General features: G+C 48.3%; 1 protein-coding gene across 3 annotated transcripts in view; it reads left to right on the forward strand.

The window, feature by feature from the left end:
- SRGAP3 (SLIT-ROBO Rho GTPase activating protein 3) overlaps window positions 1–25,996 on the forward strand; it is a gene marked incomplete at both ends in the record, with an annotated part of 250,892 nt that overhangs the window by 149,903 nt on the left and 74,993 nt on the right. For all 3 annotated transcript variants that reach the window (XM_082847212.1, XM_082847211.1, XM_082847213.1), the window contains 2 exons: window positions 9,070–9,132; window positions 22,033–22,218. In XM_082847212.1, the coding sequence (XP_082703338.1) occupies window positions 9,070–9,132; window positions 22,033–22,218 (249 nt within the window). The remainder of the gene's footprint in view (window positions 1–9,069; window positions 9,133–22,032; window positions 22,219–25,996) is intronic.

The raw sequence follows: 25,996 nt of genomic DNA on the forward strand, positions 1-25,996 counted from the left end.
TCAGTAAAGCAGTTGTCATTGGGCCTGGTACACGCCAAGAGATCAAAGAAACGATAGCTATTATTGTTGTTATTTTCTTTAATGATAAGTATTATTGGTAGTAATATCAATAGTACTAAGCATTACTATTAACGATAAGTATTATATGAATAATAATATTTAGTATTATTAGAAGAGATCCAGAAACTCCTAGCCTGACCGTATCAGGTCACTTGGCCATGCCATTCCAAGGTATCCTCAGACATTAAGCATTTCTGAAAATGAAGGCTTTCAGCACAAACAGGGTCCCCAGAGAGATGCTGGGAGGAATTAGGGGGGGAAGAGGGTGACAGACACGACATTAGGCTTTTTGCCTTAGCCTGCTGCTGGCCTCCTGGGAGGCACTAGTGGGGCCCACTTCTGCCGAGGACGTTTGATGAATGGTCGCAGGGCCTCCTGTTTCCTTGCTGCCCGATATCCCAGCCCTGGTGTTCCAGCTCCTTGTGAAAACAAGTAGATGACAACATTTGGAGTTGCAGCCACAGGAGACAGAAGTTAGTTTGGGAAGGGGAGGAAAGAAGGGAGGTGTCCAGGAGCAGGGAAAGGAAGAAGGTGGGGGGAGGGGGAAGAGTAACAAGTATCTTGGTGGAAGGTGGGCGGAGTGTAGGCTAAGGATGATGTTAGGAGGCAAGGGGTAAGGACGTGCCAGAGCGCTGGCAGCCCAGTTACTGGCAAGTTAGGACACGGCCCGGAGAATGGCAGCCAGTTAGCTGTCCAAGTGGCTGTGTTCAGGGATAAACTGACCTTCCAGGACAGAGTTGGAGAAGCCCCATCCCTCCAAGACACGCCCCTCAAGCCTTTGCTTTGGAAATAAAAATGCAGTCTCTTTGGGAGATGGCCAGTGCTTACATATATCATTTATTTAAATGGGGAACATCTGTGGGTCTCCAGTTTTGTTATTTGATGAGAAAATAAGCTGAAGCAGTGGATTAGCACTAAAAGAGACAGAGTTTTTGTTTTTACTTTGTTTGTATATTTGTTTCCCATTATTTCCTTCGAACCTCAGAACTAGGAAAACCAGGGAATGTTCCCAAAGGGGGAAAACTGGACATGAGAACATCAAGCAAAGAGAAAAGGAAGACAGGTGTTGCTGACTCAACGCCTGATGCGATGAAAGAGGGGACGGTTGGAGTTGAGGAAGGTTCCACCTTACTCTCTGCCTTAAAGTTTTCTAAGGGTTGTTTCGAATGGTCTCCTCTGGAGAAGTGAGAGGGAGTCTTGTCATTGAAACCCAGAATTTTAATGTTTTCTAGATGTACAGAATGACCAGCTCCACATTTGAGTTAGCCTGAGGGAGACAGAAACATACCCTTTGCAAAGAGAACTTTTCAAATACAGCTCATGAAGTCCTAGGATTTGTAGTGACAGTTCTGAGGGTTTCCCCTTAATAGCGAGATCAGCCCTGCGTTGAAAAGCAAATTCAGCCATCCACAGCAGGACTTTTGGTGAAGACATTGATTTCACTCAGGAACACTGTGTCAAAAAATTTTTGTCATCTGGTGCCATCTTGACGTGAACGTACAGGATTTGGTTTTGTCTTGTGTTTTGCGGAAAAGCGAGAGTCAAAGCTGGCCCCCTTGTACCCTCTCCATTCGCTGGCTCTGCGTATTGGTTAGCTCACGCACAGGTAGCATGGAGTTCCTTTTGTGCGCAAGTCTTCGTGAACAGCACTCTGCGAAGCCAGAGTCCCAGCCTTTAAGGGGCTTATGCTCTCTCTAGTCGGTTGAAAATTGGACCTTTTGCAGAAACTGTTTGAAAGCTGGTGCTTGGTAGAGGGTTTTCAGAAGGCTGTCTCACCCTGTGGTTATTTTGGTGTCTTCATGCTAAAATAAGCAGAGTGCATCAGTATTGTTTCACATGAGCAAAGGTGGAAATTCACGGGATTCTGTAAGCTGGAAAAGTCCAGAGGTAAGTCTTAGCATCACTAGGTCAGGACAGAAATGCTGTTGTCGAGGCCCTGACTCTCCTTGTGGTGGGTAGCTCGAGACCCCTGATGTCCTTGCTTGGTGACCCCAGAGGAGAGATGATCTGAGAGTATGGTTCTTAGAAAGCTGCAGGGAAAATTCTTGTTGGCTCAGCCTGGAATACATTTCCATCTCTGACCCAGTCACTAGACACAGGGCACCAGAGCGCTCTGGTCAGGCTGGGTGCCGTGCTGGATGGACCATCTGGTGTGATCAGACAAGCAGGGGTGAGTGCCACCTGTATCTCATCTTTTGTTATCAGAACAAGGAAGAAGGGAGAAGCCAGAGATGGCCATCATGGCCGATTTAGTCCTAGCAGGGCAGGTGGGCCAAGAAGGACCAGGCCAAGGAGAACTCTACTGCCTGCAAGTGAGGGTAAGGCCCAAGGATGCAGATTTTTGCACAAGTGGTGAGAAAGCACATCGGATGGGCTGGTGGCGTCCAGAGGGTATGCCGTTCTTTGCAGCCTGGACTTGTGGCCTGGACTCATCTCTGTGACAGCATTGCAGTGGCTTCTCTTCACCTGTGTGCCTGTATCTCGTCTTGGCCCTGGGGAAACAGGCCACAGAAGGTCCTTATGAGTGCCGGCTTTGGGGTTAGAGCAACCAAAAGTTGAATTCTGGCTCTGCCACTTCCTAGGTGTACAGCGTGGGGCAAGTTGCTTAACCCTTATGAGCCACCAGCCCTCGTCTGCCAGGCGGGCATAGTAATAGTACCTGCCTTAAAGGTTTCCATTAGATAATATATGGAGGTGACTTTGGACAGTGTTTACCTATGGAATGTGCTCCAGAAATGCTGGCTGCAGCTGATGGAGCAGGGACCAGGTCTCACTCAGCTTTGTGTCATTAGTGCCTCGTGGAGGCTCGTACGTAGTAGGCCATTCATATAAATGCTGGTGTAAATCGAATCAAAGCCAGGTGAGGAACTGGCCACAGAGCTACAGGAAGAGGTAGTGCAGACAGGAGGATGGGTTCAGGGGCGTGGGGTTCTATGCAGACAGTGGGGTCTGGGTCCACGGGAGAGTCAGGAGGTTCAGCCTCAGGAACCAGACTCTTCGGTGACTCTCAAAGGTTGGCATGTGAGAAGGGCTCTTGTAGAAAGATCCTCTCACACGTCTGGATTTGGCAGGTCTGGGATGGCTGCCTTGATGAGCACCAGGGGATACAGACGGCTGCCCCCAGTGAGACCCCGCTGGTTTCTGGGTCATAAACTCAAAGGGATGGGTGAAGGGAGATGCTGTGGCCAACTGGAGAGCACAACCCCATCTGAGGGGCCGCTGTGCTCCAAGTCGGGGCTCAGCCTCGCTGGATCTTCTAGTTTTTCAAGAGAAGCTGAAAATCTGGACTTGTAAGGGCAATTTCCTGATTTTTAAATGCTGGAAAGAGTCAGATTTTCTGAAAACACTGAATGGCCAAATAAAACGCATCTGTAGCCCAGAGAAGCTGCCACTTGGAGCCCTAAGTCTAGGGCAGCGGTTCCACCCAGGACGATTTTGTCCCCTAGGGAACATTTGGCAATGTTTGGAGATCATTTTTGTTGTCACAGCTTGCGGTGGGGTAGGGGATGCTCCTGGCATCTAGAGGTGATAGGCCAGGAATGCTGCTAAGCGTCTCGTAATGCCCAGGACCGCCCCCACCCCCATCCGAGTGACCTGGTCCTCAGGGGAGTTTAACTGTCCTTAGCCATGGGCAAAAAACGAAGCAGGGCCGGGGCCACCTGCCACCCAATTTTACAGATTTTTGGGTTAGAGAGACAGGGCTTTGTCCTTCCAACCCCGAAGAACGAGGGCTGAACCCTCCTTGGCCCAGTGTAATCATGTTTTACAGTCCACACACTTCCTGTCCTTGAAGGAAGCAACCCACCACCCCAGCCTCTGTAGGCATGAAAGCCATGCAAGAAATGCAGACAGAGCGCGAATACACTGCCGCTGGGGTCCCCAAGGGCTGGGTGTGGTGTCTGCTGGGGATGATCAGAGTTTTAGCCTCCCCTTCATGATGGAATGTTTGGTTTGGGTTCAGTAGTTTCTGGAACTGTAGTGAGACTCTTTCCCTTCCCAACAAAACCCAACCATAAAAAATAAAATGCCTTTAGTCCTTTGCAGTTCTATTGGCTGAGCACTCACTGTGGCCAGCCCTGCCCAGGCTTGGTGCTGAGGGGGAGAGAGCAGAGACTCAGGCAGGTTCCCTCTGGTGACTTACAGCGCCTCCATCCAATCCACCCTCTTCTACCCGTAGCTTCATCTTCCTGAAGAAGCACAGTCTGCCGTCAGACTCTGCTGCTCAGAAACCTTCAGAGGCTCCCAGGTGCGCTCTGACTGAAGCCTGCACTCTGCTAGCCTCCGTGATCTGGCCCAACCTGCCTTCCAAGCGTATCTTCTGCTCTTCTGTTGCTGTGCTTCTCTCTTAGCAAACCACATTTTCCCCTATTCCCGGCCTCCGTGCCTTTGCTCAGGCTGTGCCTCCTGTCTAGAATGCCGTCTCTGGCCATCCGTGCAAGGTCAGGTGGCTCCGGTGGTGGTCCCTCCAGCCTCTTCATCCCAGCTTCCCACATTGCCTCCTCTTTCACTCTTTTGCAGCCTTTTCTGCCTCATGCCTTAGAATTATTTGGTTCTTGACCCTTGATCCCACCAAACTGGGAAGAGTTAATAAAAAATTCAACTTTGAATTCCCTTTTCTGGGCAACTTCCTAGCCTTGCCCCTGGCATCCAGTGGGTATTGATTCAGCCTGTACCACTGTTTCCCAAGCTCTTTGCCTGTGCCTGGTATGATACCAGTGCTGTCATGTGCATCATCTTTTTTCATCCTTACAGGGACTTCATGACACTTGTGACATCGTCCCACTTTTACAGATAAGGAAACTAAGTCTTAGAGGAACTGTCACTGGATTCATTCATAGGTTCACTCAACAAACATACTTAATGAACACCCACTATGCGACAGGCTCTACGGCTTGCCGGGAAGAGTGGGGAGGTGAGACATTGCAGATTGGGTACCCAGGAAGCTGACTCTGAGGCCTGAATTTAACATCTTAGCAGAATGATTAGGGAGTATACTTGGGATCCGCCCCCTAGGGAGGGCGGGGGAGGAAGCTGAGTGAAGCCAAGCTATAGTGCAGGCAGGCTTACTTAAGGTCTTAGCCAGCCCTATGGGGAGTTCTAAAGAGAGCACAACCCTTTAGAGCTGTCCAGGTTGAGACAGGAGAGACCAGCCTCTATGCCCCACATAGATCCATCTTTGGATGAGGTGTCGGTCTTTGGAGGGCTTGTCACCACATCCTCTGATGCCATCCCTGAAGCTTTCTCTTAGCTGGGGGCTGTCTGCTGCCAGCCGTCCCAGCAGCTGGGGGATATGAGCATCTACCACCAGACAGAAAGTCTCTTTGCCCTCATGGGGTTTACCTTCAAGTGGGGGAAACAAATGACAAATGAATAAACAAGTAAACAAGGAAGATCACTGCACTTCCCTTTATAAATGCAAAGAAGGACAGTAACGGGCACTCATTTTACAGGCGAGGAAGCGAAGATGCTGAGAGGTAAAATGGTTTAAAGTCCTGTCTCCAATCCCGGTCTCTGTGGCTCTGAAATTCAGCCCTCTCCACCCCATAACCAGACCTCTGCCAGTTGTATGGAGCCTTGAAAGTCAAGCTAAAGAGCTGGGTCTTGATCCCATAGGCACTGAGGCAGCCTTAGAAGGACACAGTAAAATGCATTTCTAGGAAATGACATTGGGATGGGCATGCAGAATCGGGAACCAGAGTCAGGACTTCGTTGAGGGGCGGCTTCACGAATCTGGGTCCTGCAATGATGACATTGCTTGCTCTGGGACTGGTGATGGGAAATGCATCCATTAGGTTGCTTTGGGCTGCCAATGGCAGGAAACCCAGCTTTAAGTAGCTTAACTAGTAAATCCACAGAAGTAGAAGTTCACCGGGAGGCAGGCTGTGGGTTCAGTTCAACCAGTTTCTCTGGAGGTCATTAGCAGCTAGGTTTCTTGTTCTGCCACCCAAGGCGGCTTCCTCTCCTGGTCCTAAGAGGCCTGCTGGTAGCCACTGGGGCTCCATGCTTTTTTGCTAGCACTCAGTAGGAAAGCTGAAATTCCCCTCAACCTTCTAAGTCCTCTTCCATGCAGTTGTCATATACTCACCCCCAGACTAACAACACATACAGAATCTACCATCTTGAGTCGGGATGGGGGTCAGCGATGTCCTGGAAAGAATTTGGCTGGAGGGATGAAAGCAGGGCCAAATTCACGTCTCTGTTAGGAAGCAGGAAGGGCAAGAATGGATAGTGGGGAGGGAACGGGTATGGCCTGCTGCAGAAAACAAAGGACTGGGCGGTTCGAAGGCAGGATGTACTGACAGGTTGGATTGAGGACGGGGGATATTTTAAAAAGTGTCAAAAATAGCTCCAAGTTTCCAGTTGCCATGTCTGGGAAGATATTATCCCATTGACTGAACTTGAGGAGATGGAGGAAAAGTCACAACTTTGTTTTGGATAATTTGAATTTGATGTGATGAGGCGCCATCCAAACTGTACTGTTTTGCAACAGCTGAAGATATGGGTCTTTGAGGTCATGCAGGATGGAGCCCGAGAAGTGGGAGCTGAAGTCAGCAGTGCATGGGGAGCCGGCTGGGGCGGAGCTGAGAAGGCTGGACTCTTCCGAGCAGAGCTGCTTCTAGAAATTTTTCTGACAGGGAATCCCTGCCCACGTGCATGGTGACAGAGTACAGTGATGTTCACTGTCTCATTGTTTGGAATATTAAGAGACTGGAGACAACCTGCTAGTTAATTAGTTACGATACATCTGGTGTATGGAACCCCGAGCAGCTATTAGAACAAGAGAGTGCAAGAGCTACGTGTCCTGTCAAGGAACAATCTCTCAGTTACATTGTTAGGTGGAAAAAAGCAAGAAACAAAGGCTTGTATAGAATACTTTCATTTGTGTTAAAAAAAAAACAGACACTATCCAACTGTATGCATGTATATTCACCGACTGTTTCTGGAAGGTATCAGAAGAAACTTAATAGCACTTGCCTCTGGGTGGGGTTCTGGGAGCCCAGGACACTTACTTTTCACTTTTTACCTTGCTGACTGTTAGAGTTCCTTTAACCGTGTGCATTTATTACCTATCACAAAAGTTGGATCATAAAAACAAATACGTGAGAAACTGAATCTTGGGTGTCAGAGATGTTGGCCAGACCGAGGACCAAGAGGAGGCCATTGGAGGGTGTCAGAGAGTCCGAGGCAAATGTCAGGGGGAGGGGCCACAGGTGAGACTGAGGTACCGGCTGAGACTCAGGGAGAATGGAAGGAGATGGGGACAGCTCCTTGGGCTCATCGAGCACCTCTGTAGATGCCCAGGATGCTACCGAAGATTCTCCCGGAGCTCTGCACAGAAAGTTCTGCCGAGACTCTACTGTGCTTTTGGATTGGGTCTCCTTGCTTTAGTCGCCAGAGCTGGAGGGAGGTCTAAACAGATCTCTGCAATTGCCCTGGAGTCCTTGCTATCTCTTAGGAGATCTACGAGATCTCCTGTAGGGACTGCCTTCACACGGGTGATTCTTGGCCATCCAGGGCCAGAAGCTGAGAGGAAGGCAGTGGGCCAGGTGAAGAGCCTGGGAAGGCATCATGTCTGATACTGAGCCTTCCTCAGCGACCTCAGAGTTCGGGGGCTCTGACCTGTGAAGGAGCCAGAGGAAGGCCAGTCAGCCGCTGGCCATGCTTGAGGCTGAGGGAGCTGAGAGAGAGGACAGGATGACTCAGCTGTCAGGGGCCAAGAGCAGGGCTCCCGTTGTCAATACGGAAGTTTCATATGATGGCCTGGGCAAACAGGGAGAGCATTTCCCCTCCCCTTAATAATAATAATAACACAGTCATCCCTCAATATGGGGGGGATTGGCTCCAGGACCCGCCCCCCCCCCACGTGATACCAAAATCCAACAATGCTCAAAGTCCCTTGTATAAAATGGCATAGTATTTGCATATAATTATGCACATTCTCCCATATACTTTAAATCATCTCTAGACTACTTATAATACCTAATACAGTGTAAATACTATGTTAATAGTTACAAATACACTGTAAATGCTATATGTAAATAGTTGGCAGTAGAGTACAAGACAAATTCAAGTTTTGCTTTTTGGAATTCTCTGGAATTTTTTTTCAAATATTTTCTATCTGCAGTTGGTTGAATCCTTGGATGCAGAACACATGGATATGGAGGGATGACTGTAATAATAATAATATGCAAAATAACAGAATCCTGGAATCTTCAGGCTGGAGGGAACCTGGAGATAATTTGTCCGTTGTTTTCTGACTCATGTCCCTCAATATACTAAATATGTATGTCACTTCATTGTTTGGATTGAGGTCAGCTAAACTTGCACCCTACAGCCCCAAAGTCCATGCATGTGAGGGCTTGAAAGCCTCTGAAAAGTTCTGCAGTAAGAAGACCCGCCTCATTTTGTTCAAGGAGCTTTCTAAAGTTTTTTATTTTATAGATGTGAGAACTTAGGTTCCAAGGCCATGTGACTAGTCGGCAGCGCAGCCAGGCAAGAACGCCGACCCCCGGCCTCAAGCGCCAGTGGGCTGTCTGTTTACCTGAGCTGATCACTGAATTGAGAGGCTAGGTCATTATTTCTCATACTGGGTTCTTTGGAACCCCAGCCTCATGAGATGTTAGTGAGTATTGAGCTAGGGACACACACTCTAGTCACATCAGCTGAAGACACCCAGAATTACAGAAAGCTGAACAGGTTGATTGGCTGTGGGGCTTCTCAGAATCTTTAATATGGTGTCTCTGTGAAGCATCAAGGTAGGGAGGGGATGTGTAGGGTTCCCCAACTTATATGGCCCAGGAATTCCTGTTTTAAGGAGCCACTCTCTGTGGATTTGTTCTGTGGATGTGAGTTGAGGTATTCAGGTCTGGGTCAATGAAGTTTATGTCGTTTTCTGTACCCCTTTCCACCCCACCCCAAGCATTGCTGCCCTTTCTGTGTTGAAGAGGAAATTGGTCAGTGCAGCCAGCTCCCTTCTGCCCTTCTGACGCTTGTTCTTCCATATTCCAGAGCAAGGAGATCGGCCTGCAGATGCATGAGGAGCTCCTGAAGGTCACCAATGAGCTCTACACGGTGAGTCTCGCTCAGGCTCCGCTGCTGTTTGGGATTGGGCCCCCTTTCTTCTGCGCCCAGCACAGGGGGGTGGCTGACCAGAGATCTGGGGTGACCCTGGGCCTTTTTGCTGTGTCTTTTGCCTGAGTGACAGTGGGTCATCACGATGGGATGTAATGACTCACAGCCCCAGCTTCTGATTCAGTACATTTGGGGAGGGGCCCCGGGCATGTTTAATTTGTAAAAGTTCACAGAGATCCAGATTACCTGCCAGCTGTGGGAATGTATTACCTCCCAAACCTGAAGACACAAAGCTGGAGTGGAGAGAGCGCGGGTCAGGTAGGACAGGCTGAAGCTGAGGCCCGCTCCTTACTGACTGTGGGACCTGAGGGGGGAAGGTAGCTCATCTGGGTCTCAGTATTCTCATCTGCAAAATGGAGCACTCTTCTGAGGGTCACGTGAGGGGCAGAGGGTAGGGGTTGGGGGGTGGATGAGCATGCCTCACCATCTCAGGGGAATAATTTCAGAACATCACAATTTGGTCCAGAACTGACCTTGTTCCCTGCTTAGAGGCAAGATCTAACTGGGTTTGGGATGGGTGTTAGAATCTGAGAAAGTGAGTGGATGAGGAACACAAGCACAGTGGTTATCGTGAGGGAAGTTATAGCCTGTGCTTTGAGGAGCCATGGGCTTCCGTGGGGAGGAGTGAGGAGAGGCCCAGTGACAGCCTGGGGGAGCAGGGTGGGGAGGCCCAGCAGACAGAACTACAGGTCCACCACTCCTAAGGCAATCAGGCCAGAGAAAAACTGTTATGTTTTAAGTATGTGGAGATTCCTTATAAAGCTTTTCATTAAAAGGGGAGGATTCTGCTGCTAAAATTATATTTGAAAAGCTCTGGTATGAGGGGAAGAAGAGCAGGTTGTGAGAGGCCCCTCTCTTTGGTATTGTTATCTTTCTAAGTCCATGTTCTGTGCAACCAGCAGGTGGTAGACCTCTCAGGGGCCAAGAGCCTTTGCCCAAGAGCCTGTACTTCAGGTTGGAAGTCCTGCCTCAGACTCCAACCAGCTATGGGACTTTGGGCCAGGCATTCGATCTTCTGGGCCTCAGTCTCCCAATCAGTAAAATGGGGGTGAGAGTTCCTAGAGATTAGTCTATAAAAGTTGAAACACACATTTCTGTGATTCCAAGTTAAGGAGAAAAACTCGCACCCTGACAGTTTTTTTTGTTTGCTTGTTTGTTTTTTGTTTTTTGTTTTTTGGGTTTTTTTGCGGTACGCGGGCCTCTCACTGTTGTGGCATCTCCCGTTGCGGAGCACAGGCTCCGGACGCGCAGGCTCAGCGGCCATGGCTCACGGGCCCAGCCGCTCCGCGGCACGCGGGATCCTCTCGGACTGGGGCACGAACCCGCGTCCCCCGCATCTGTAGACGGACTCTCAACCACTGCGCCACCAGGGAAGCCCCTGACAGTTTTTTAATGGATCGTTGCTTGGGGTAAAGGAAGCACTGCTGCTGGAGAAAACATATGACTTTGAGTCAGATTGGACTGTGGGGAAATCACCTTGTGGTTTACAGCACAGTCTCTGGAGCTGGAGACCTGGATTCAAATACAGTTGATAAATAGACATAATAATACCTGCTTTTTACACCCCCTTGTGAGAATTAAAGGGGATCAGATATGTAAGCATGCCCAGGACAAAGAGAACCAAGAGGCGCAGTGTATCAGAGGTTCCCATGGTCCCTTCACCATTGCTATCTCCACCTCCCTGGCGAGTGTGAAGTGGACTGTGTGTTCCCACTTTAGCACCCGGTGGAGAAGCCGGGTGGTAAAGGGGCAAGGCCGGGAACCAGATGAGATGTTTCTCCTCAGAATTCTGCAGAGGGTTTGTTCCCCTGTTGAGGACCTTTTCATGTTTCTCAGGCACTTCACCTCCACAGTGTTCCAGCAACTGGGTCCACATCCAGGACCCCAGCCACTCCCACCCAGATCTCTAAGCTTTCCTCTGGGCTCCAGCTGGGCTCCCCTCCTGGGTGCTCTCTGCTCACCCCAGATTTCTCCCCTGTTGGCTCCTTTACCCCTGTAGATCCCCCGGCCTACAGCCACCCTCTTTCCTCCTCTGCTTGTCTGAGTCATACTCAGTTTTCAAACCCAGACCAAACTCCACTACCTTGAGCAAGCTGTCACCGCTGGGCCTCAAATTCCTTTGGCAGTTTAAAAAAACCCCTTATGTTATCTTGAATGTCTCCACCCTGTCTCTTCCGTTGGCACGTACACTCCCTGGAGTCGGATCTTGGTGAGAAGCACTGCGCTTAGGGCCCAAGGCCTCAGTTTGAACCCAGCTGTTTTGTCTTGGGCGAATCACTTCAGCTCTCAGTGAAATGTGGGCTGGCAATAGAAGCTTTCTCCAGTTTGTAGGCTGGATAGGGCAGGCGGGTCAGGGACCAGGAGGATGACGCTGGTGCCCACACACGGGTGTCCCTGCTGGCCATGGGGCAGGGTGGCTGGACAGAAGTGACACTGGCCTTAGACACACAGGCCAGGCAGGCAGGCTGGTCCCTGCTTGCCATCTCCCAGCAGCCTGGCAATGGCCTTGGAGCTGGTGGGGAAGGAAGGGCCAGCCCCTCCCCACTGTCTCCTTTTGCCATGTGCTGCAGAAAAGTGAGAACACGGTGGGGCCAACAGCACCCCTTGCCCCCCACCAGGTCATTCGCTGCCTGCACTGAGTTTTCAGTAGTTACCCAGAAATTCATTTAAATGCAGATATTTGGAGCTGCCTTCTGTGGACTTAGCACCACAGGAGACATAGCAGCCGGCCGTGAACATTTCAAGAGTTGGTCTTTGAAGTGTCTTGTACATCCTTGGTGTTCCCAGGGTACTTGTTGAAGGAGGGAGGGAAGGATCTATGAATAAGTGAAAGAAACTGGTTTTGCCTGCAAGGAGTTTAGAATCTGTGCAGGGAAATGAGAGTAAACTTGTGAACTGGTGATATCACCGCCTAAGACAGAGCCTAGCGTGTGCTGGATACCTGGACTCGGAGGGAGGGCACCTAGGCTGTGAGCCTGGGGGAGCTGAGCCAGGTTCTCTACAGCTGTCCCACTAGGGCAGTGCTGGCACACAGTAGGCAATCAATACATATTCACTGAGTGAAGAAATGAGGGGTAGAGTTTGTGCATGTGTGAGAGATTGACTGAGGGTTCAGAAAAGGGCTGGGGCTACTGTGATCGAAGGTGAGTTCTGGGTTGGTGCCTTTGGATGGGTAGGAATTAACAAAGCACAGGGGGACAGAGGAAGAGAAAGGGAATTCTGAGCAGGAGAGACAACACAGGATCATGGCAGAGCAAACCGATTACAGAGGGAGGTGGGTTTGAATTCCTGCTGCACCACCTCCCAGCTTGGCCAAGTCAAATATCGTCTTTGGACCTCAAAACAAGTGTAATAATAACAACCATGGCCAGAATGTATCTCACACTGTATTAGATACTTTATATACATTATTTAATTGACACACATTTTACAGATAAAGAAACTGAGGCACAAAGAAGTAAAGCCTGGCTTAAGGCCTTTGTATCAGTTATCAACTGCTGCATAACAACTTCTGTCAAAACTCAGTGGCTGAAAACGACAAGCATTTTATTCACTCGAGATTCTGTGGGTTGGTGATTTGGGCTGGGTTCAACTGGGGCCACTGATGTGGCTACAGTTTCCTGGCCATTGAAAAATAGAGCCCCAAATGGGAAAACCCCAGTGAGGTTTCAAGCCTTTGTTTGTGTCACATTTGCTAATATCTCATTCCCCAAATCAAGTCACACAGCCAAGCCCAGAGCTGTGGGTTGGAGAAGTAAACTGCTTGCGAAGTGACGATGCAAAGGGGCATCCCTGAGGCCATCGGGCAACTACTGTGGCCGTCTTTGCAAACAGTCCACCACAGCACCCAGTTGCTGAGGACGCTCTGGACCCCAATGCCATGCTTCGTTACTAGAGATTTGCTTTGAGCACTTTCTGGTTACCGTGCCTCGTTATGCAAGCCTTTAGATGCTCCCTCCTCCCCCAGCCCCGGAGTCATGACCACAGGGACTAAAGAGGAAATGATGTAGAGAAAGGACTGTCCAGTAAGCCCCACGTTTTTTCTTTCAATGTTTTTTAGAGGAGGTGGTACTGGGCATAATGATGATAGAGATGAATGCTTACTGCCACCTGTCTCCTACTTTAGGGAAAAGGCTTGTCTCCACCTGGGACCAGGAAGGACACAGAGAAGACGGCAGGGCTGGGCATTTTGTAGGTTCATTTGTTCATTGGTTCATTCGTTCATTCACTCAACAAGGCTTCCCTCTGCCCAGTCCTCATCACCTTGAGGTGCCTTCCTTTCTAAAACATGCCAGTGCTTACACACACACGCACACACACACACACCCCACACACCCCACACCCCCACACACACCCCCACACACACCCCACACACGTCACACCTCACGTATTTTTCCCTAGACTCCCATCAGCCTGACACAATATATAGCTCTTGATCATCGTGTATTGACCTGAGAGGAAAGAAGGGCAGAGGGTGAGAATGTGGGCCAGTGTGCCAGTCTTTGCTCCAGAAGAAGCAAAACCAAAACAAAACAATAACAAAGCACTCTGTTTTCATTGTTCAGCTAAAAATACGTTCAGATTTTCAATATGGTTCTAGATCATGAAATGCACCTGTTGTGCTTTGCACTGACAAACATTGTAGCATCTGCCACCGGGCCCCTCCTGCTGGGCTCAGTAGCCCTGCTCCAGGCTCTCCCAGGCAGGGCTGCTGGGCCTGTCTTCCAAGCCCAGCACTGCTAGTGGGGCCCCTGAGACTTGGTTCAGGGTGACATGGAGGGGGCCTGAGGAGCATCCACACCAACTGCTGCTGGTGACAGGTAGATGCCAGTTGGAGTAATGAGTGGGCTCTACCTTTTACCTACTCCAGCTTTGACTTGATTGTGCGCTGGGCTCAAATCTACTCTGGGCCCCCAGGCAAATTTTTGCTAAGGTGTCTCCCTCTTGATGACCACTCTCAGGGATGCAGTGGTGGAGAGAGCCTGAGATGGGACCCAGCAGCATGGGTTCTGGCCCCAGCTCCCTCCCAGGCTCACTGTGTGTCTTCCTGGACTGACATCTGTCATCACTGAGGTATAAACACTGAGGTTTCTTCATGTCACTGGGCCCTGTGCCATTTACTTAATAATTTTCTTTAAATTGACTCCTTTGTAAAAAAAACCCTCTCCCGGTCATAATTAATTCATGGGTAAGCAGCCTTGTGTACTGGAAATAGCACAGGTTTCAGAGCCAGATGGACCTGGGTTCAAGGCGCTGTCACTTGTTAAACACGCTGAGCCTCAGCTCCCTAGAATATGGGAGTGTCACCACCTCATCTCCCTGGATTCTAAGAGTGAGTGGCATAGAGTATAGCACAGTGCCTGGTGAACGGCAGTGTTAAATCATTGTGTGTTTTATGAAAGGGTGAAGCATAAATATTTTTCATTTATGCTTCTAAATCTTTCCTCTCTCCTCTCCCCTACAATGCCACTAGGCCAGCCCGAGCTCTGAGAATATTTTGCCTAAAAAAGTTCAGCCACCTCCTGATCGCTCTCCTATCCTCCAGGCTTGCCGTCTATTACACATGTTACATACTCGAGCCAGAGAGACTTTCCTTTTTAAAAAATTGTTGAATATTTAAAGTTAGAAATAGATAATGCATGCATTTTGTAAAAAACCCGATAAACAGTACAAAAAGATACATAGTGAGAAGTATGTCTCCTGCTGCCCACCTCTCCCCCTCCTCCCATACAAGCCTGGTTACTAGTTTCTAGTTCAGCTGGTGGCTCCTTGCGGAGATATTTAATTCATCACTAAGCATACATGGACACACATATCCCGCACAAGTGGCAACAACTGGGCCTACTGTTCTGCATCTTGCTTTTGTGGTTATGTTTTGGAGATTGTTTCATATCACTAATAATTAGAGCCTCCACTTTTATATGGTGATTATCACGTGCTGGGCACTGGTCTAAATGCCCAGTGTCTTAATTAGTTTCATCCTCTGTTCACTTTTTAGGTAGGTGGTAGTATTACCACCCCATTTTAGAGATGAGGGGTGCGAGGCACAGAGAGACTGGGTAGCCAGCCCAAGGTCACCCAGCGGGGGAGTGGCGGAGCCTGCTCCAAGTCTACTCCCAAAAGCTACTTACATAAATACATTCAACTAGTTATACAAACATACACATATAAATTACTTATATATATATATTTTGGAAGGAAATGATACTTCACATTAGCAAATGAAAAACAACTTGGTATAAATAGAAAGGTTCCATAAGCTAAATGAAGAAAAAACAGGGTTAATTCTTGCCAGTGCCTTCAAAGCAGGCATTAGACATGAGAGCACCAAACTGAGTTTTTCCTCCCGATATACTCAGAAGGATTCCAAGAGAACTGAAAAGGTGTAACACCTGAAATCACCTCAGTAACACAAGCGGTTCCCCTCACACACTTTGGGAAACACTGATGCAGTGCCAGTTAGCTGGGCTCTGGTCCTCGATTTCCCCATCTGCGGCATGAAGGCACGAATCTAGAGGAACTCTGAGGCTCCTCTCAGGCTTGTATCTTCCTGCCACGCCGCCCAGGGAGGGAGACGAGGGCGCGTCTCTGACTCAGGGCAAGGCAGGCCCTGCTGGACTGTAACAGCTGCTGGCCAGGGCATATGCCCAGTGTCATCTAGGGATGGCGGTGGTCCTAAGAAGAATGGGGGGAACAAGCTTTCCTTCTAGACAACCTCCTTCCCCGCCTCAGCTCTCCTGCGTGGACATTCCTTCACTCACTCAGCAGACGTTTACTGATCATCATTGTGTCGAGAGCATGGGATGTGGCTACGCCATGTGACAAGTGTCAGTGGGGATATGGACACGGTGTGAATGGAGAAGAGATGGCATTGGATTTGGAGCTGAATGACAGTGGAGTTTCCCAGGTGGAGAGCAAGGCAGAGAAGCAGGAAGCCGGGTACGGGGAGCAGCCCCTGTTCAGCTGGTCAGTGTCTGTGAGTCAGGCACTAAGTGTGGCCAGTCGAGACCAGGATTGATCCTGGGTAGTGGGGAAGCTAGCGGGGAAGGAAGTCTGCCTTTTGGGACTCATTCAGTAGCAAGAGACGGAAAGCCAGGAAAACCTGACATATCTAAAAATGGCAATTTATTGAATCTCGGAGGCTGACACACTTGTTTCATTGTCTGTCTCCCCAGTAGAGTGAATAATCTGAGGGCAGAGGCCCTATCTGCCTTCCACGCAGTACTGTTGGCAGCACCTGGTATATCATACCTGCATGTAATAAGCTGTTCAATAAATATTTAATGATTGAAGGTGTAGCCACTCCCCCCACCAATACACTCACCAGATCAGAGGCAGCAGAACTGCGCCTCCTCCATTTTATCCTATTCCCTCCCTCACTTTTCCTTCTTCCTTCTGTCTTCCTTCCCCCTCCTTTCCTTTCCCTCCCTCCCTTCCCTCCATCCTCCCCTCCCTTATTTGGTGTTGTTTTCCTCTGCAGGAGGCTTCTCCCCTGTGGTGACAAAGTTGGCCCAAGTCCATCCCTCTTCTCCACCCTCCCAAGCTCACTTCCTGTCAGCTCAGCGCCCCCTAGTGGAAAGTGAACGCTCCCTTCCTGGTGTTTCCAGCGGAAGCCCAGGGCTGTCTCTAATTGGCCTGGCTGGGGTCCCATCGCTGTGGCCAGATTAACATCATGCATACTGATAGGTCAGGCCTGGATCTGCTGCCCTGTACCCAGGGATTGGGGGGTAGTGTCAGTTTCCCATGAACCACATGGAATGAGAATGGTGGAGCGGAATTTGGGGGATTTCCTCAAAGAAAATCAGGAAGATGTTCCAGAAGGAGGGGGACTGGGTGATCCTACGCAGAGAGCAACAACAGATGTCTGCTGAGGGGGAGGAGCTCAGGAAGGAGGAGAAAGTGGCTCCATTGGCTGGTTTGCAAACAAACACCTGATGTTCTACCTGTAAGCTGTTCCTCAAACCTGTTTGGCTCCTGCTTCTAATGGGCTTAATGCTGACACTGCTTCCTTTGTCTGGAATAATCCATCCCCACCCCAGTCCCTGTTCACCTAGCTAATAGCTACTCTTCCTTCAAGGTTCAGTTTAGATATCACTTCCTCAGGAAGCCTTCCTTTAGCACCCTGTACCCCCCTCATCCGTGCACTTATCACACCCTGTGATAATCACTTGCATAACTGTCTGTGTCCCTACTAAGGTGTGTATTCTGTGAGGGCAGAGACCATATCTGTCTTCTACATTGTAGTGTTTCCTATAATGGCACCGAGTGCAGTAACTAGCACATAATGAACTGTTCAATAAATATTAAATGATTGAAGGTGTAGCTGTTGCCCTACCCCCAAATATATTCAGCAGACCAAAGGCAAGAGAATCTACCTCCCCTGTTTTATCCTCCCTCCATCCCATCCATCCACCCACCCACCCACTTATCTATCCATCCATCCACCCACCCATTTATCCAGCCAGCCAGTCATCTGTCGTCCACTCATTCATGCAAATATATATTGCTACTTGCTGGGTGCCAGTCTCTGCTCTAATACAGGGATTATGATCATGGACAAGGTCCTGGCCCTCATGGACTTTGCACTGTAGTTGGGTGAGACAGTTTATAAACGTGCAAATGGAATAAGACAGTGATCATAATTTCTACGGAGAACGTAGGCCACACAGAGTGTGGGCGCTCAGACTGAAGTTTGGGTACTTCAAGGGTGTCTTTGTCATGTCCTGGCCCAGGGTCTCACCTCATACACAACTGTTGTGTGGCCTAGGGATGGCCCTTCCTGTGGGGTGGAGGAAGTGTACATGGACTGCATTGTTGAGAACCTATTTTCTAAAAACTGATCCTTTTCCTGCCCCAGCATGTCCCTGTATTAATGCTGTTAACTTCCAGATTGCCTTTGCCTTCTTTTGCATTTAAATGCAGATCTGAAGAGCTGTACAGATAGTACTTTCCTGTTTTCATGATCTGAGGGTTTGGGAAGATGCAAAAGGCAAAGTGTACACAGCAAAGGCAGCATGATCACCAGAAAAGGCAATGTCCACAGCTTGGAAGGCCCGGCCATCTGGCTTGCTGTGTGACTTAGGCCACATGCTTGCTATTTCTGGGCCTTAGTTTCTTTCAATGACAGGTTAATACACCAAAGTTTCTGGAGGGCCTCTGATAACCTATGAAACTGATTTGGGCCAAGAGTAGTGGTCTCACTTACATGTTCCTATATAGTGCTTCTTAGCCTGTGCTGGACTTCTTCTGAAAGGCTCTCCCTGATAGGATCTTGAGGGTTGGAAAGAGAAAGCCCATCTGGCAGTAAGTTGGGTGGGTGCCTCTGAGGGCCCCTCTGGAGAGCCCAGGTTGAAGACCAGGTCCCAGTGACTTGGCCTCAGCTCAGCTCCTGCATCCACTTCTGCTCCCTTCCCCGCCCCAGCACTGCTGTCAGCACGCCACTCTACAGTCACAGCTTACTGAGTTCTTTCCTAGCCCCCCCTCTCTGGCCTTTGCCAGGCAGCACAGAGAGGTCAAGCCTCTGCCACGGTCATCCAGCAAGTGGTGGGAAGGTCAAGTTTCAAAACTGGGTCTCCTGAGTCCCTGTGGGGCAGAGGACCCTTTCATCCCTATTTCGTGGTTTCCTCTTTGGTAAAGCAGGGATGATATAGTCTACGTCACAGGGTTTTTGCGAGAAACAAGTGAGTTAGCATATGTGAAGTGCTTAGAACTAGGCCTGGTGTGTAGTAAGTGGTCAGTAAGTGTTAGCTGCTATTGTTGTTATTATTGTTATCATGCTGCCTCCCAGGATTGGGGTAAAGATTAATTGAAATGCTCCTTGGTGATAATGAATAAGAGGTTTGCAAACTCTGTGAAGTAATAGATAATTTTAAAATATTATTCAGCATCTCCTGGACTGGCAATACCGAGCAGGCTGTTCTAGACTATTGAGCTAAGGGCCTTTCATCCTGAAGCCCATGTTTCAGGTAATTAAATAAAGGAAACATCTTAGAGGATTCTGGGCATAAATAGTTAGACTCACTTCAGAGAGGTCCCTAGGTTAAGCTCTTTTGTGGCAGCTGTCTGACGTAAGTGACACCAGTGATCAAGTTCACCATTATTCTTGGGATCAGGAATTACCAACTGGATCACATAGAGGGGGAGGAGCAAAGAAAGAAGTGGTGCCTGTGAATGTGGAGGTGTAGAGGGAAGGTTCAAGAATGGGAGAGAGGCCCGGAGACAGCCTTCAGCCGGCTTCCCGACTCTGAGCTGCGTTATGTTCCAGGAGCCATGGCTTAAAGGTGGTTGAAAGTAGGCAACTGCCTTGGTTATCTGTAAACCTGCAGTCATCCCCTTTGGCCACTAGATGTCAAGAACACATTGATCCAACACACTTTCTGGTCCATTGAGTTGTTTAGAAAGAAACTTAGAGGTATTGGCGTAAGGAGTGGATGAAATCAGCAAGAAGGGCATCTCTGGAGGCTTTAGGGCAACTGCAGATGAGCAGAGATGGGTGGGATGCAGAGAAGAAGTCTTTCCACCAAGACCCAAGAAGAAAAGTTGATTTCAGTTTTTCATTTATTGTTTTGAAACGTGGGGAGGTTTTCAGGATGAAAGGAGGGAGAAACATGGTGTAGAATAATTTTTTTTTCACATTAGCTAATGTTTTTTAGAGTTTGTGAGCATTTTCCTGAAGTCAAGTGAGTAAGTTCAAGATTTTCAAACCCTCAGCCCAAATCAGGGATGTCGATGCTGGTGGTGATGGTAGCAGCTAATGCTTACATGGCTTTTACTGTGTGGTTGGTATTGCCTTTAGCACCTTATAAAAAATTAACTTATTTAGTCCTCACGACAAACCTATGAGGTAGGTGCCATTATCATCCCCATTTTATACATGAGGGAGCAGATGTCAGAGAGGTTATGTGACTTGCCCAAGGTCACACAGCCGGTTAGTGGCAGCATCAGGATTCAGCCCAGACGTTTGGGCCAGAGGCCATATTCTTACCTGACATGCTCTACAATAGATGTTGCCCCCACTGACTCCTGACATATGACAAAGGGGACTTTCTTAACAACAGATCAATGCTGTGATTTCACAGTAAGAATCACAGAGGAAGTCCTCATTTAAAAGTCTCACTTCACAGGACTTTAAATGACAGTGAATAAGGTTATAACATTGGCCAGTAATTCATTCTGAGTTCCTTGACTTAAAGGGCCTGGCTTGTCAGAAGCACATCCCATCCCGAGGCGGAAGCTTCTGCTCCATTAGCTGCTGTAATTATCCAAACAACAGGAGAAGAGGACCAACAAGGCTCAGGAGCCATGAATTCCAGAAATTTCTTGTGTTTCTTAGCATAGAAAGATGGTCATAAACTTGATATTGCAAAGGGAAGTGTACTCCTAGTTGGGGACTGGGAGATAGAATACTGTTGGTATGGGCCTGGCCCAGCTTGCTCTAAGGCTGCCCCAAATACTCACATCTGAGGAACAAATGGTAATGAATTAAGGAACCGGTATGATATGATAGAATTAAAAGTCTGAGACCAGATTTTTAATGTGGTTAGATATACACTTACTATATGACCCTCCATTCCACTCCTAGGTATTTACCCAAGAGCAACGAAAACATATGTCCACATAAAGAATGGTACATGGACATTCCTAGCAGCTTTATTCGTAAGAGCCAAAAACTGCAAACAACCCCAATAACGGTCAACACATGAACAGATAAACAAATTGTGGTATAGCCATACAAGGCAATACTACTCAGCAGTAAAAAAGAATTTCTGATACATGCAACAACATGGGAGAATCTCAAAAAAATTATGCTGAGTGAGCAAGGGTAGGTGTAAAAGAGTTTATACTCGATGGGTCCATGTACATGAAGTTCTAGAACACACAAAAACAATCTACAGTGACAGAAAGCAAATCGGTGATTGCCTGTGGCTGGGGTAAGGGGTGGGGATCGACTGGAAAGGGTCAAGAGGGATCTTTTTGGTGTGATGGGAGTGTTCTGTATCTTGATGGTGATGATGATCCCATGGATGTAAAGTCTGGAAACTATGCTGATAATACTGTATGATCTTGGATAAGTCACCCTGTCCTTCTGGGCCTTAGTTTCCCTATTTGTAAAATTTGGTGGTTGGATTAGATGATGTATAGGATTCCTTCTGACTCAAAAATTCCCTTGATATAACAATATCCAACTCTTAATGTGGAAGTAGAGTAGCAAAGTGCAATTTTCTTTATAGGAATTCACTTTATAGCCAAGGATGAGTTTATTTCTGAGAGCATAGAATATCTATTAGGTTACCCAATAATATTCCTTTGGGGAACAGAGCCATTTACAGGCCAATTTTACTCAAGGAAACAGCTGAGATAACGATTTGTGTGTAAGAAGGATGTTCCCATAGAAATCCCATGGGTACCTGAGGAGGGCCTTTTCCAGCGACACTGTGGGGAGGGAGTAGGACACAAGAGACACAGCTGGCAGGGCCGGAGAGGGCAGCTGAAGAAGGCTGTGTTCACCATATCACCTCTGAGAGCCCCAAAATGCCCGGGGCCTGTGGTGGCCCTTTTAAATTTCCTCTTTACTGGTCCATTCCTGGCACTTAGTAATCACTTAATGATGTTGTTGATGATGATGATGATGGAACTGCTGCTGCTGCTGCTGATCATCATTTCCAGTCCTCAGACAGTCTGTGCAAAAGTAAAGGGCTGTGGGATTTCAGAGCAAGTCATGGGAAGAGGGCCGGGACAGAGCTGACTGGAACACAGAACTTGGAAGGGGGCTGCCAGCGCTAGGGCCACCCTTGCTGGGCCATAACAGCCTGTTGATTTCCCACACTCGTGTGTCTCCAGGTCATGAAAACCTACCACATGTACCATGCGGAGAGCATCAGTGCGGAAAGCAAGCTGAAGGAGGCTGAGAAGCAGGAGGAGAAGCAGTTCAACAAGTCGGGAGACCTCAGCATGAACCTGCTCCGGCATGAGGACCGGCCCCAGCGCCGTAGCTCCGTGAAGAAGATTGAGAAGATGAAGGAGAAGGCGAGTGAAGGCCCCGGGTATCGGGGTGGGAAGGAAGGGGAGGGCCAGGCTCCCCACAGCCTCAGCCTCCGCCTCTGCACCCTGAAGGACTAGGGCTGGAATAATGCTGCCAGCGTCTGCTGTCTTGGAGGTCAGTGTCACGGTAGAGGCAGGGCTGGCCATGCCTCTGCTCATACTTGTTAGGCCTCAGGCGAGGGTCAACAGCAGGAGAGGCACTCAGCTGGCAAGACAGCTGAACTGCGATGAGACTCTGGCCCAGCGAGCACATTCTGGCAAGAATCACCAGGCATTAGTGGGGGTGGGGCCTGCCCTGGACGTCAGTTTAGTGGCTGGGGGGCTGATTGGGACTTCGTGTGTCCCAACAAGAGGGAACGGCACTGGCGTACCAACCAGCACCTGGGAACCAGGTAAAGAACCATTCTGAAGAAATTGCCATCGCCAAGCCAAAGCTGGGCCAGTGAGAATCCTTGTGTGTTGGTGCTGGAAAAGTGCTTTGGTAGGGCATGGTGAAAGTGCTAGTTTTGGAGTCAGGCTGAGTTTTGAAGATGCCACATGTACAGCGACTCTCTGACCTTCAATATTATTTTATTTATTTATTTATTTTTAAATTAGTTAATTAATTAATTTGTTTCTGGCTGCTTTGGGTGTTTGTTGCTACGCACGCGGGCTTTCTCTAGTTGTGGCGAGCGGGGGCTACTCTCTGTTGTGGTGTGCGGGCTTCTCCTTGAGGTGGCTTCTCTTGTTGTGGAGCATGGGCTGTAGGTACACGGGCTTCAGTAGTTGTGGCACGCGGGCTCAGTAATTGTGGCTTGTGGGCTCTAGAGCGCAGGCTCAGTAGTTGGGGCACATGGGCTTAGTTGCTCCGCGGCATGTGGGATCTTCCCGGACCAGGGCTCGAACCCATGTCCCCTGCATTGACAGGCGGATTCTTAACCACTGCACCACCGGGGAAGTCCCTGACCTTCAATTTTAAAAACTGACAGTGATGGCAAACAAATCTCCTTTCTCATGTCAACTCTGATCAATTGATAGTGGCTGCCCAGAGCCCTATGCTGAGGATTGTGAGCCCTCTCGAGGCTTTAGTTAAAGACAGTGCTGTGATCAATTAATGAGGTCTGTCTTGGCCAAGGAATTTAGAGGGGCAGTGTGCATGCTGCTTTTTCTCATCCTAGATTGGGTTACTTCTAAGGTTCCTTTCTTCTTAAAAAGCTATGATATTCTTGTTGAATTCTCTGCATTCATTCATTCCATGAAATCAGCAAACATTTCCTGAGCTCTTTCTATTTGCAAACATTGCATCAGATGTTTATTTGGGCTTCTATGAGACTAATTCTATGATTATATGATCCTACAGCTCTTAAAAATTATAGGAGATTGAGTGGGAACATAATCCAACAGGACCTGGGTAAGCTGGCAAAGTAACCAAAGGCAGGTAAAATAAAATTTCAGGGTAATTTCCAAAGGCAAAGAAAAATATGCTCCACAGTAACCAGGCAGAGACCCAGTTAAAAAATGGGCAAAGGAATTGAATAGACATACCTCTGAAGAACATATATGAGTGGCCAATAAATACATGAAAAGATGCTCAGCATCATTAGTTATTAAGGAAATGCAATTCAAAACCACAGTGAGATACCACTTCACACCCACCATGATGGCTAAGATAAAAAAGTCCGATAATCACAAGTGTCGGTGCAGGTGTAGAGAAATTGGAACCATCATACATTGCTGGAGGGAATGTAAAATGATGCAGCCACTTTGGAACATAGTCTGGAAGTTCCTCAAAATGTTAAACATAGAGTTACCATATGACTCAGCAGTTCCACTCCTAGGTATCCACCCAAGAGAAATTTAAACATGTGTCCAGACAAAACTTTGCACGTGAATGTTCGTAGCAGCATTATGCATAATAGCCAAAGGGTAGAAACAATCCAAATAAATAAACGTCCTTCAGCTGATGAATAAAATATGGTGAATCCCTGTAAGGGAATATTCAGCCATGAAAAGGAATGAATACAGACTACAGCATGGATGAACCTTGAAAACAGTAGGCTAAGTGAAAGAAACCTGTCACGAAAGACCACATATTACATGATTCCATTTATTTGAAATGTGCAGAGTAGATAAATCCATAGAGACAGAAAGTAGATTATTGGTTGCCAGGAGCCGTGGCAGAAAAGAATGCAGAGTGACTGCTAATGGGTACAGGGTTTCTCTTGGGGTGATGAAAATATTCTAAATTTAGATAGTGGTGATGGTTGTACAATATGTCTGTGAATATACTAGAAACGAATGTTAAAAATAAGATAACCAGGGGCTTCCCTGGTGGCACAGTGGTTGAGAGTCCGCCTGCCAATGCAGGGGACACGAGTTCGTGCCCCGGTCTGGGAGGATCCCACGTGCCGCGGAGCGGCTGGGCCCGTGAGCCATGGCCGCTGAGTCTGCGCGTCTGGAGCCTGTGCTCCGCAATGGGAGGGGCCACAGCAGTGAGAGGCCCGTGTACCGCAAAAAAAAAAAAAAAAGATAACCAGGCAGCGAATTGTGGAGCTACAACATAGGGGGGTAGCTATAGAGGGGATGTGTAGAGAGGTAGAGAAAGCACTGGTTAGTGGGGTCTGGAGACTAAGTTTTAGTTCAGAGTTGTATGCTAACTGGCCATTTGGCTCTTGGACAGCCAACTTCTTTTCAATTTTCATCTCCTCGCCTATAAAATGGATGAATTAAAGTAAGATATCTTCAAGTATCCTTTCCAGGCATAAAATTTTATGAGTCCATGAAGAGCTAAAAATGGTCTCAGGGTTATAGTAGCCCCCTGGAAATGGGCCAGGAATTTCAAAACTCTCTGTGGAGGGTGGGTGTGTGGTTGGTACAGGGTATAACCAGAAGTTTGTTTCTAGAAATTCCCAGAATAAGTGAACCCTGGAGAAAGGTCAGAGGAGATGTCTGAAGAGAATTAAAAGGCTGACAATGGGGGCATCTCTACTGAACAGCTAGCGAACTCAATCTGGAGGAAGGAAGGTTGAGAGTGCCTAGGTAGGAAGAAGCCCTGTTTCTTTAAGGAGAGCTGTCTCTCTCCTCAGCAGTGGGACTCATCTGTCTGAAGGGGGCAAGGGGACAGCTCTGTAACCCACGGACTCTTTACTGCTTCCTGCCCAGGATGGCCCAGAACAGAAACAGCTTCCCAGGGAGGCGGTCCAGCTCCTAGCCAAGACTGCACCTCTGGCTGCCCACCCTGCCTCTGCCCACCACGCACAACCAGACAGCCAGTGGCAATCACTTCATGCTGCCCGTGCAGGGACTGTTCTGGGTGCTGTAGGCTCAGTCATGAACAGGGACCATTAAGTCCCTGACTTCACAGAGCTTACTTTCTAGCAGGGGACCCTGAAAATCATCAAGTAATCAAAGAGGTAAAAAATGTAATTTGGGGTGGTGAAAAGTACTTATGAAAAAAATTGAGCAACCAAGATGTCCTTCAGTATGTGAGTGGCTAAGTTACTGTGGCCCATCCAGACAATGGGATGTTATTCAGCACTAAAAAGAAATGAGCTGTCAAGCCATGAAAAGACACGGAGGCACCTTAAATGCATGTTACAAAGTGAAAGAAACCAATCTGGAAAGGCTACATACTGCACGATTCCAACTATATGACATTCTAGAAAAGGCAGAACTATGGAACTGTAAGAAGGTCAGTGGTTACAGCAGTTAGGTGGGAGACAGGGATGAACAGGTAGAGCACAGAGGATTTGCAGGGCAGGGAAACTGCTCTGATACTCTAATG

The sequence above is a fragment of the Leucopleurus acutus genome (assembly GCF_964270905.1).
Source record: "Leucopleurus acutus genome assembly, chromosome: 10".
Lineage (NCBI taxonomy): Eukaryota > Metazoa > Chordata > Mammalia > Artiodactyla > Delphinidae > Leucopleurus > Leucopleurus acutus.